General features: G+C 33.5%; 1 protein-coding gene across 1 annotated transcript in view; it reads right to left on the reverse strand.

The window, feature by feature from the left end:
• Positions 1-13,229, reverse strand: part of LOC138698681 (glutamate receptor ionotropic, kainate 1-like) — a 139,253-nt gene that overhangs the window by 9,947 nt on the left and 116,077 nt on the right. The window contains 1 exon segment of the mRNA XM_069824851.1: positions 9,637-9,792. Coding sequence (XP_069680952.1) covers positions 9,637-9,792 — 156 coding nt within the window.

Here is a 13,229-nt window from a genome sequence, read left to right on the forward strand (position 1 = left end):
CGCATTTTTCTATACTACAGATTAAAACTGTTGGTGGAAAGAGTCCACGAAACATAACATTCTAAACTGAAATCTGCACAAACAGTTCAAATATAGATGTTAAATGCCCCGAGTGAGTGTGGTTGAAAGAATAACTAACTGATGGAAAGCTGCAATAAGCAATGTGACTGATTAATTACCTTTCCTCTCGCCATCGCTCGTCGTCCTCAACAACTCATTTTGAAAGATACTTCTAAGAACGGTTTCTTGTGGAGAAGCATGTTAAACAATTCTAGCAACCTTATAATATGCTGTTTAATAGTCATTTTAAAAGCACCGACCATTAAGATTAACTGTGCCTCTACAACTTCTGAAAATTAGGCCTGTCACAGGTAATTTCACAAGAGTTCTCATCTTGTCAATAATTTGCCAGCGCGTAGAGCAACTGAATTGTCTAAAGGGATAAGAACTTGCTTGGTATTTGAATAAGACTATTTCGTGAGTAACAATCAATAAATAATTAATAAAAAGATAACATAATTACACAACAGGGTATTAAATAAGATATTTAAGTTGCTAACTTAATATATTTCATTGACCGCATGGGCTTGGCCTCCTGTAATAAGAAATTGAGGGGAAAATATTTGGCAATAGCTGTAGAAATTATGATTGGTGAAACAGCAGAATTCAGCAGATACATTTTGAGGTTATAACATATTATTCTGAACTAGGTACTCCCATTTAGTCAGTTATCAACAGGATGAGAACTCTTGTGATATTTGAATAAGACTATTTCGCGAATATATTAATAAATAATGTATAACACACAGAAACAGATTAGCCTATATTCTAAATTATGATAGGCCTACTTGTATTTGCTAGCACGGCCATTACGCAATATCATGGCCCACTGCATTGTTAAGGAAACAATTAAAATGCAGTGAAACTTCCCTTAACGAACACTTCCCAATGGTGGACTCCTCTCAATAGCGGACATTTTAAAATTCCCCTGCAAAATAACATTGGCCCTGATGATAAAATTCTTCCAAATAGCGGACATTCTCAATAACGGACGCGGACACTGAAATGTATCTCCAACAACAATTAAAACTTCCAAATAACGGACAGCGTGAAAGAAAAAAAGAAAAAGACGGTTGTAAATTAAACGGAATTGTTTGCAACAATCATTATCGTGCATTTGAACGTTCTTGTACTTTATTGAAGGTAAGCAGCACAGTTGTTAGTTGTGATGCTGTACGCGAGCAGTCCGTACTTTCTTAGTTTGTCAAGTTGAGTGTTCGGAAGTACAGTCACATTAAACATGTCACAAAAACGTAAATGTTTGTCACTAAAAGAGAAAGTGGATATTGTAAAGCATAGTGAGAAGGAGAAGTTAAGTGTTCGTGAGCTGGCCACAAAGTTTAATGTGGGAAAAACTCAGATTAGTGAAATTTTGAAAAACAAGGATGTTATTTTAAAATCATACACTGAGAATGCAATTGTAGATTTCTTTGTGTAAGGCGAAGTGGCACAGTGACTGATGTTTATTTCATTTACAAAACATTTACTGGTACGATTTCTCTCTGGATGAATACTGTAAGCAATCTCGCTGTCTACTGTACTGTACTGTAAAATATAGTGTTGAATATGTATGAGAAATTTTAATGTACTGTATACATACTAACGATTTTCTAAATAGTGGACATTTCTCAATAACGGACATTTAATTTTTCCCGGCGGTGTCCGCTATTGGGAAGTTTCACTGTATTTAACATCTGAACATCAAGTAGGCCAACGACAAAATAGTAGTTTAAGACGAAAGGAGTGTATAGTCTACCGATAATGCAGACGACATGATTTTCTTGTGCTGAAAAGTTACTGCATGTTATGATTATTTAATATTTTAAATATTATTATTGCTATTATATTATTATTATTATTATTATTATTATTGCTATTATATTATTATTATTATTATTATTATTGCTATTATATTATTATTATTATTATTGCTATTATATTATTATTATTATTGCTATTATATTATTATTATTATTATTGCTATTATATTATTATTATTATTGCTATTATATTATTATTATTATTATTATTATTGCTATTATATTATTATTATTATTATTATTATTATTATTATTATTATTATTATTGCTATTATACTATTATTATTATTATTATTATTATTATTATTATTGCTATTATATTATTATTATTATTATTATTATTATTATTATTATTGCTATTATATTATTATTATTATTGCTATTATATTATTATTATTATTATTGCTATTATATTATTATTATTATTATTATTATTATTATTATTATTATTATTATTATTATTATTATTATTGCTATTATATTATTATTATTATTATTGCTATTATATTATTATTATTATTATTATTATTATTATTATTATTGCTATTATATTATTATTATTATTATTATTATTATTGCTATTATATTATTATTATTATTATTATTATTGCTATTATATTATTATTATTATTATTATTATTATTATTGCTATTATATTATTATTATTATTATTATTATTATTATTATTATTGCTATTATATTATTATTATTGCTATTATATTATTATTATTATTATTATTATTATTATTATTATTGCTATTATATTATTATTATTATTATTTTTATTATTGCTATTATATTATTATAATTATTATTATTATTATTATTGCTATTATATTATTATTATTATTATTATTATTATTATTATTAACTTGAAATACAAACCTGGACAGCCAAAGACCATGTCACACTAACGTGGGGTGTAAATTAGTAACAGCGTGACTGTGTAGACAGTTCAGAAGCAAGTTTTAAATAAATTAAGAAATTCTAAAGTTAATTTGAAATTTGCCTTACTTTAACTTCGTGCCGCATAGAATTTAAGCAATGAAACATGTTCCTTTTTAGGGGGGCGAATAGGAGTAAAATTTGGGCCAAATATATAGTTAAGGGGGGGGTGACGGGTGAAATTTTGGTCATTTTCAGTCAAAAATCGCATTTTCGTTTTCTTGTAAAAATGAATCAGGCTCGAAAGGATAAAAATTACGCAATATATAAATGTCTGCACTCTTGAACTTCAATTGCATTCAAATTTTACAAGTTGTTTTCTCACACTTTTTTCAGTACATTTCATCAGGTTCGAAGTGTAAAGGCTCTTACAATTTTGATGCTAGGAACATGAAATTTTTACTGCATGTTCTATAAACTGTTGTTAACAAAATAGCGGATGGGTTTTCTGATTAAATGAATACTTTTTGAAGTAAAAAAATAAATATTTATAGTGGCAATGGAAAATTTATATTTTTAGGTATGCAGTGATTATAACCCCCCCTCCCTTTCGTAGTCAAGATATAGGAAAACTAAAGCATTATGTTTTTCTAAATATGTCAGCAGTCTTGGAAAAAGAAATTCAGGCATTTTACTGAAAAACTGAGCGAAATATGCAAATTTTTCAAAATATTTTTAATAACTAAGCAACTAATTCACACAGAAATGAAACCTGACCACATTATCTATCACACAGTGATCATGTGCACAAAAAATCAAGAATGTAGCTTGAAAATGTAGAAAACAGAAATTTCAGCCATCGCCTTCCTTAAAATAACATTTATAAAGAATTAAGATTCACTATTTCCGAAAAACACAATACAAATGTCAGTTTGATAGGGTGCACTACGTCACGAAAAGTACCTTAGGCCTAACACATTATAGTAGAGTATGTTTGAAGTAATTAATCACAGCAAAGGATACAGTTCGTAGTCCAACTCAGGAAGAATAGATTACGATCAGTTTTATAGTTCAAAGATCAGTCCTTGCAGTTATAATAGTTCGTTATATTGTAAAACAATATTGTCACCGCCCTGACAGCATGTTACGGGAAAAACAGTGAAGCACGCGTATACATTTCAGTAACAGTGTTGCCAAACATCCATGACATAGTGAGTCGTTGATAATTTATTTATTATAATATTTTTAAACCTCAAAGTCACAGAAACATTATGTGAAATATTTTTTCGAACTGTGAAGTATAATATGAAGACATTATTTGTAAAAGTGTATATTTCTAAAATATGGGATCAAAAATTATCAACTGTAATCTCACGAGAGGTTTTGATTTATCTAGAGAAAATCAAAACTCGAGTGGGATTTAATTGACTATTACACGATTAGAAGAAAGTATATAAAGATTAGAAGTAACGAAGTACTCCAATACAATAAAATATTAATTGACTTAAGAAAATACAACTGTCTTCAAATGTATTATTGTACCATCACAACATTACGGTAGATGGCACTAGTGTGTTATGATTAGCTGTTTTCTTGTTATCAGTTGTGCCAATTATGGAATCTTCATTGAACTCTGTGGAATGTTACTAGTCAAGAAGGCTTGTTGATTCAGTTTCATTTTTATTAAAACATTTGCATTCCACTTCAATCCACTTCCGGATCCCAGTAATCAACGTCACTTGACAGATGATTTTCAATAAATCTTAGTATTAAACAATCTCTGATACGTGACTATCCATAATATCATATAGCAGAAGCTATAACATAACCTAAATAATATAAACAAGTGTTAAAAAAGTTTTAATTAGGGATGATGAAATAAACAAGAAACGTTTTAATTAACGATGATGAAATAAAAAAATAAACATGAGTAATTTTAAAAGAAACAATTATTGAAAGTACAATTTTCAAATTTGAATGTTTTAGTGGTTGGTGGTTCAGTTGATGTTATATTGGACGTGTGCGTAAAAGAAGTGAACTCGTTGATTTACATGGTGTATCCCTCAACTTATTCAGGATTTCCGAATGGTGCTCTTCATATATTAATATTAATTTTTGTTCTTGAATGCCAATGCGAGCCATATTTGAAACTGCTGTGCATCGACTGGAGTGGTTTGTAATTTTCTGTTTTTTGACGTCCAGCCAGTGCAGTTTGAAATGTTGGCAAACAAAGAAACAAATGCTAGGGTAGTGATAAAAATAAACAAATGCTAGGGACGCGATAAAATTAAACAAATGCTAGGGACGCGATAAAATTGTGCGATAAGCAGCCATGATTGGTTGAAAGACGTCCTTTCGTACCGTTTTATTGGTCAAAAGTAGTGTGACGTAGTAAAAGTGTAATAGTCAGGAAAAATAATTATTTCTGGGAAAACTAAGCGTAAAAGACCGAAATGGTAGAGCATTTTTTCCATTCATATCTTGTCAAGGATCCCTCCCTTAAAGGACCGCCGTTCAACACTTTTCTATTCCGTGCAAACACGTCCCGATGAGCGCCGAGGAAATGCTATTGAATTTACTGTAGTTAGTTTAGGAAAATTTTAAACTGGAATTTAAAAAAAATTGTTAGAGATAAGTTTTTCAGCGTAGACTGTTCATCCCTACAAGCAAACCTTCCCCAACTACAAGTTGAATGGGAAATTTATGGCTACCAGCTGTAGGCCTACAAAACGTGCCGCGTGCAGGAATGTGCGTAGCTGTCAGTAGGCCTACTAACTGTGAGACACAAAAAAGAAATTTGAGGTAATTTCGTTGAGTGCGGAATTCTATTACTGTTTGAGAAAAATTTCTATTTAAGTCACATTTATCATATCTTAAACTACAGTTAGGCGAAACCTACCTGCTCGTGAAGGGAAGAAGAGAGTGCACTGGAAAGCTACCCTCTCTCCCTACGGGCTATTCCATCTCAAATCGACCGAAATACAGAGAAAATTGACCTTGCAATTTTTAAATACAATGAAACTTTTCCTGTCCGTAGACAACTGTGATACAATGCTTTGTGCAAAGTTTGAGGCATCAGAACTTCATAGCGATTAAATTTAAAATATTTAAATTTATCGTATTTTCATAATATTAGCAACTTTAAACTGTTGTGGCTCCGAAACCCTTTCACCCAGTGATCAAAATCATGGTTTATTTTGATGCTGAAAAGTTAAAGTTTATATTGACATGTAAACAGTTTTTCTTACTTTTTATGGAAGTGGAGAAATTTAGATTTTTCTTCATTAAGACGCCTTTTCCCACGAAAAAAATATTTTTAAAATATATAGTTAGATTCCGCATTGAAAGTACAAATAAACACATATTTTTTACTGATGCTATGTTGATAAGATAAAGAAAATAAATAGTACGCGCGTGAACTAACTAGCTGACTGTAGGTAGTCGAGACAAGCAAGGCCAGGAGACAAACACGTAATGTGTCGTCTAGCAGTCATGGCTGGGCTATCTTTATCACAAGTTTTCATAAACACAGGAGTAAAATGACTCCCAACGCTCGCTTATCTTCATCTCTCGGCCAGTGCGTGCGGTACTGCGCCGTTCAAGTCTAGGTGTGTGAAAATAATCTATTTAATACCCTCGAAACTTATTGCCGAGCCACTAAGCAAACAATGCTCAATCCCTCTTAATAATGCAAGGTTTTTTTCTCAATATTTTTTTACATTTTCACAAATGGGCAAAAAGCCTAAAAGTAAGTAAAATCAGATTATCTGTCTCTCTGTGTACAATAAAAATAAGGATTACTTCTTATCATAACCTACCAAATGTCAGCTTCAAAATGAGCTCCTGTTCAATGTTCTGCAGTAAATGGTTCCAGAGTTCTGAGCGCTGAAAGAGGCTTGTTTCTATAAAATACGCTAAATTTGTCGCTCAATAATACGAAAACAGTTTGACTTTCGATAGTATATTTTTGAAAATGCACTCTCCTCAGCACCTTGTATAAATAGGGAAAAAATTAGAGTATTAAAAAAATGCGAGGTTTTTTACTGATCGATTACATATGGAATAGCCCCTACGCCTCCACTTGCAGCGAGCTAGCTCACTTACCCCACCATACTATAAGCTACGAAGCATGCACGCATTTGGTTTCGCGAGATAACGGATAGGCTATAGTAACGTTTGAGTTGCAATTTACCCAGATCAGTGTGTTGTGAACTGTGTAATCCTGAACGATAGATAAGCTGGAACACAGAATGTTCGTAATAAATATTCAGTTCAGCTGAAGATCACAAAGTTCCAACAGCCTCACTTTTAATGGCGGTACATTTCGCAGTGACTTTTTTTTTTTTTGTACTTTACCGTAGCCAGTCTATACTATTTTTCTAGGGGGTTTGCTCAGCGACGACATGGAAAGCTCTCTTAAGGGTTAGGTAGAGCTTACAGCAGTAAAAGTTTTGGAGATATTCAACATTTTTTCCTCCATTATTATATCTTGTATAATAATGAAAATTGGTATGTGTAAAGCACTGTCCTTCTGCTATATGAAAAAAAATAATATTTTTACGATTTAAAAATATATATATATATATATATATATATATATATATATATATATATATATATATATTTCAAAATTAAAAATGTGCAGTTCACTGTGCAGTGAAGAAGCGTTTCCCTCATAACTCATAAAATTGTTAAGTTTTTCATGTTCTCTCTCTTTTATTTTATTGCTGAAACTCATGTTCACAATATCATGCTCTTTCAACTACATTTCTTAATAAATAATACCTTTTTATTTTGCGTTAGAAGAAACTATTGATACTTGACCATTTTGTAAAATGATTTTATTTCTTATCAGACAATCTATCAAAGACAGAGAAGTGATCTTGCATCATATTGTAGATATGACATGCATAAATACACACAAGAAATGTCATCACAAAATGTTGGATAGTTTTTGAGTTATGTGGGAAACGCTTCATCACTGCACAGTGAACTGAATTTTGAAAAAAAAAAAAGTAAATATTTTTTTTTAATCGTAAAAATATTTTTTTTCGTATAACTGAAGGACAGTGTTTTACACATACTAATTTTCATTATGGTACAAGATACAGTAATGGAGGAAAAAATGTTGAATCTTTCCAAAATTTTACTGCTATAAGCTGTACCTAACCCCTTAGGCAGTGATATAACCGAATGACACGGACAAAATGTGTGCCGTTCTTCAAAAGTAAGCTTGTGTTAATTAAAAGGTGCAGCTGTCAACATTATTGTCAGTTATCTGTAATGTTTGAGTGTTCACTTTAAGGGCATCTAGCGGATGTACCACGTGAAGCAACTCACTTCCGATATCCGCAAGGACACTTAGTTGTGGATTAAGATGTGCAGGGAAACAAGCCCTCAAGGGCGCTGAATCGTTAAAGGGCTGCTTTTAGCGTTTGTAATTAGAATATTTTAAACCTTTGCATTTTAATACGAAGAATGAAACTTACCACAACCAAAGCAATTTATAAACCATTTAATGCATATAATCAACAATATATTTTTGCACAGATTTACGAAAAATAATTTCAGGGCTGAATTTAATTTTTTTTATATATGTAGGAACTATTCGACTTACTTTAATTAAACTTTTAAAGCACCGGTACATTTTTAAGGGTAAATTATAGAAAAAATTATAATTAAATAAAATTTAACATTGTTACTTTTAATAGAAAAAGTTAACGATTCCTGAAGAAGATGTCATCGGTTTACAAGCAAAACAAATTAAGTCAAAAATGTTACCTCTGAGAGAAAGACGTTTCGAAAGCTCTTGACAAAACTGAATCCTCAAAATATTATTTTTAATAAGTTGTTTCTCTTTATATGTATTTAATTTTCCGATTCTAAGCTTACATTCACTTTACTTTATTTACGGTTTTTTCTCAGAAATAATATTTTTTACTTAATGTGTTTTGCTTGTAAACTGACGATATCATAATTATATATATATATATATATATATATATATATATATATATATATATATATATATATATATGTGTGTGTGTGTGTGTATTATATTAAAAAGTTTTCAGCAAAAATCACTTCTTTGAGAAGTCATCTATTAGCATTAGTACTATAACCTCAATTTGTAATAATATTATTATTCAATAGTAGTTACCTACAACTTTCATTTGTCTTCTTTTTTATCGGGCATGGCCTACTGTACCAGGTTATGATTTTATACATATTTCATGACTTACTCTACAATACAGAATTTAAAGAATAATATCAGCCAATAAAAAATTGCCTTACACGTGCAAAATCATTACCAACTGCTATTGAGTGGTTAAAATAGTGTTAACGACTATTATAGTTAAGTGGTGGTTGTTTTAAACAAAATGATGTTGAAGAAATGGAACATACACTAAGAAAAAGGTTAAAAATAAACAGACTGTTAATTTAACAGTAGTTAGGCCAAATTAAACATTTCTTGGAGAAACTGACCATAGGGGTTTAAAGGTTTAAACATTCAAATTTACAAGCGCTGGATGCAGCCCTCTATGCAGTGTCTCAAGAGAAAAGTGTTGTTTGTTTAAAATGAAGGCTTCTTTGTTAAAAATAACCTAACCTAATTCATGCCTCCAGACTGCAATGCATTTCTTCAAGTATTCACTTGTTTTGCCTCTGTTAATCTGAAAACTAAGCGGCAGGCCTGAGGAGTAATTGTGAACAGTTGCGCATCACCCTGTATATGACTGCGGTTTTGGTGTTTCGGACGGACGGACAGACGGACGCTCAGTCCATCGCCTCGCTTGGAGACAGGAGAGTCAGCGCCGCGTAGTGAGAGAGCGTGTAATTACCGCTATGTGTCTTGAAGTATGTTCCTCACCCTCTCTTCCACGGCCACCTTGCGCGACTTCCACACGAACTCGCAGACGGCGATGACGCAGGCCACCCCCATGCCGCCCATCAGCACCACGAACACGCCGCCCACGTTGGCCAGGCCCAGCTCGTTGGCGGCGCTCGAGCTCTTTGACGTGTCGTCCTGCAGCAGTCCACCGTCATCATTGAAGACGTAATGTACTGAATGCCAATTCTTCAAATTTAATTTTATTCATCTAAGGGATGAACATCCATATGAGAATATCATACTAAATTGTCTTTGTCGTAGCTCAACTGTGAAGGCTGGTTCACAGTAAACCGGGAACGAGAACCAGAATGAAATCGAGAAGCAGAGAACGTGAATATGACAATTTTTGATTCATATTAAACCGAGAACGTAGACGACTATGCATATCGATATGTACGAGGCGTGTTCTTAAAGTAAGTTCCAAAAGGGTGTAGTAAGTAAACGGGAAGATATTTACAAACTATTTTTGTTGCATTGTATTCCCCACACTTCAATTACTTCTCAACATAATCTCCACCATTATTGAGGCATTTATCGAGTCGTGGCACAAGTCTTTCTATCCCCTCATTGCAGAATTCGCCCGCCTGCAATGCGAACCACTCCCGCACTGCTGTTTTCACTTCGTCGCCATCAAAACGTTGACCACAGAGGAACTTCTTGAGGTACAGGAAGAGATGAAAGTCACTCGGAGCCAAATCCGGGCTGTAGGAGGGATGGTCAATTTGTTCCGAGCCAAATTTCGAGATGAGATTTTGGGTGTCGTCGCCATCAAAACGTTGACCACCGAGGAACTTCTTGAGGTACAGGAAGAGATGAAAGTCACTCGGAGCCAAATCCGGGCTGTAGGGGGGATGGTCAATTTGTTCCGAGCCAAATTTCGAGATGAGATTTTGAGTGTCGTCGCCATCAAAACGTTTACCACCGAGGAACTTATTGAGGTGCTGGAAGAGATGAAAGTCACTCGGAACCAAATCCGGGCTGTAGGAGGGATGGTCAATTTGTTCCTGTCCTTATGATTTTTTTAATCGACAGCACGCACCAAATTGTCATTGACCAAAGATGGCCGGCCAATATGCTGCTCGTCATGCACAGAGACGCGGCCCTCTTTGAACTTCCTAACCCATCTCCTGACCATTCCATCACTAATGGCATCATCACCATACACCTCACAAAGTTGACGATGAATGTCAGCTGGTTTGATGTTTCTCGCATTCAAGAAATGGATAACAGAGCGCATCTCACAGTCGGCGGGGTGCTCGATCACTTTAAACATTTCAACTGATCATAACTAACCCCACACACGGACTGAAGCTCTGAAACTGCATGCACAGCTTGTCTGAAGATTGAAGAAGAAAATATGCATGCGCAAAATAAGGATTGCAGCGATGTGACGGCTATAATTGAAAACGGAACTTACTTTAAGAACACGCCTCGTATGTCAATAACGATATGTAAAGTCGATATTACGCATTCTGATGTTATTTGTGTATAATTGACCAATGGCGTTCTCTCATGACTACAAGGCAGGCAACATAAACACAGGTTAACCAACTTCGAAATTTCAACTGAAACATTTCATTAGGTACGGTACTATAAATATGCCCATGCATCTTTATTATCACAACCTATTTTAAGTCTACCATAACGTAAAATAATTAGAGAAGAAACATTTGTAATAGAACAAAAATGAACACAACAGTAGTTATTGAATTGAAGCGTGAATATGTAGTGTGTAATAAAACCAATACAGTAATAAAATGATTCGCTTACGATCGGTGTTCAAAGATGCAGCTATTGAAAGCCAAGTATTCTCCTTCATTTTCTCATCTTTATACGAGGCGCGCCGCTTATCGTAAATGTGAGGATTTAAATATTAGAATCTCATCAAATAAAACTTGCTCCATGATGCACAGCACAGAACAAAATAATGCATAGGTTATGTCACGGTCTTCTTGCTACAAAATATAGGGGAGAGTCGGGTAGTATCAGACATCGGGTAATATCGGACAGTGAGTTTCTTTCATTTACCACCAGATGATAGTACCTGATTGACATGGTTACGTTTCTGTGATGTCGCATAGAGAAACGTAACCATGTCATTCAGGTACTAAGATATGGTGGTAGATGAAAGAAACGCACTGTCCGATACTACCCGATGTCCGATACTACCCGACTCTCCCCTACGACGACAAAATAGCTTTTAGATGGCAGTAGAACGAATCTAGTGGGCTGTGATCGGAAATGTGAAAGCCAAAGTTGAAACTTGGCCAACACTCCGTTCCCGATCCCGGGCTCCGGCAAGCTTTTCGTTAATTGTGAATGCTCACATTTAAATGTATACATTTTAACAATTTCACCGTTTTCGTTTTCGTTCCGATTCTCGTTTCCGATTTATTGTGAACCAGCCTTGAGTGACTCATTCGTGCGGCAAAGACGGAATTGTAGGTATATCAACATGCGTTTCGCAGTGTGCTTTTCATCAATATCTGAGAAAGTTGTTTTTGGCACTTAGCACGTTTGGAATGTTAGGTTCATATTTATTATCATTACATTGATCATTATTTCAACTTTAACAACAACATTATCATCATTGCCACCACCATTATCATAGGCTGACCAGATTTTTTATCGTCCAGCATGGGACATCGGCAATTTCAAGAAAAACCACAAACACTTATCTACCCACTATCCATTGAAATGTTAAAGAAAATAATGTAGCAGTAGATACAATGATAGAACTTTGCACATTAAATTTACAGAATATCTTAAAGGTTTGAATTGAATGCATAAACACACGTAACTCCTGTATATAGATAATTATAGTTACTAAGAATTCAATTTCAGTACTGATGCATGCATGGATCTCTTCCACATGTATGTATGTATTTATTCACACTGCAATGGGTATATACCCGGTGGCAGTGGTAACTAATTACACTCAATAATGACAATAATAAACTTATTAATTAAAATACAATTAATGATAATACTAATAATTAATACTACTAAATTAAATGAAACGATCACTTAAAATAACATTTGAAATATTCTAATTTGTATCTTAAAACTAAGATCGAACTAAAACCCACGAGTATATGTTCATATCTGCACAAATACCTTTCAACATTACACTCATTTCGCTGTCAACTCAGTCACTGCACTGGAACTACGACACATTTCACTGATTCTATCCTGATTTCACTAACACTTCAAAAACATTTCACTGTTCAAATACTTTGCACTGCCACTATAAACTATAAAGCTTCACTGACAGGAACACGTTTCACTTACACAACACACTTCACTGACACGACATACTTCTTCACTGATACAACACACTTCACTGACACAACATACTTCTTCACTGATACAACACACTTCACTGACACAACATACTTCTTCACTGATACAACACACTTCACTGACACAACATACTTCTTCACTGATACAACACACTTCACTGACACAACATAATTCTTCACTGATACAACACACTTCACTGACACGACATACTTCTTCACTGATACAACACACTTCACTGACACAACATAATTCTTCACTGATACAACACA

The sequence above is a fragment of the Periplaneta americana genome, chromosome 4 (assembly GCF_040183065.1).
Source record: "Periplaneta americana isolate PAMFEO1 chromosome 4, P.americana_PAMFEO1_priV1, whole genome shotgun sequence".
In the NCBI taxonomy this organism is placed as follows: Eukaryota; Metazoa; Arthropoda; class Insecta; order Blattodea; family Blattidae; genus Periplaneta; species Periplaneta americana.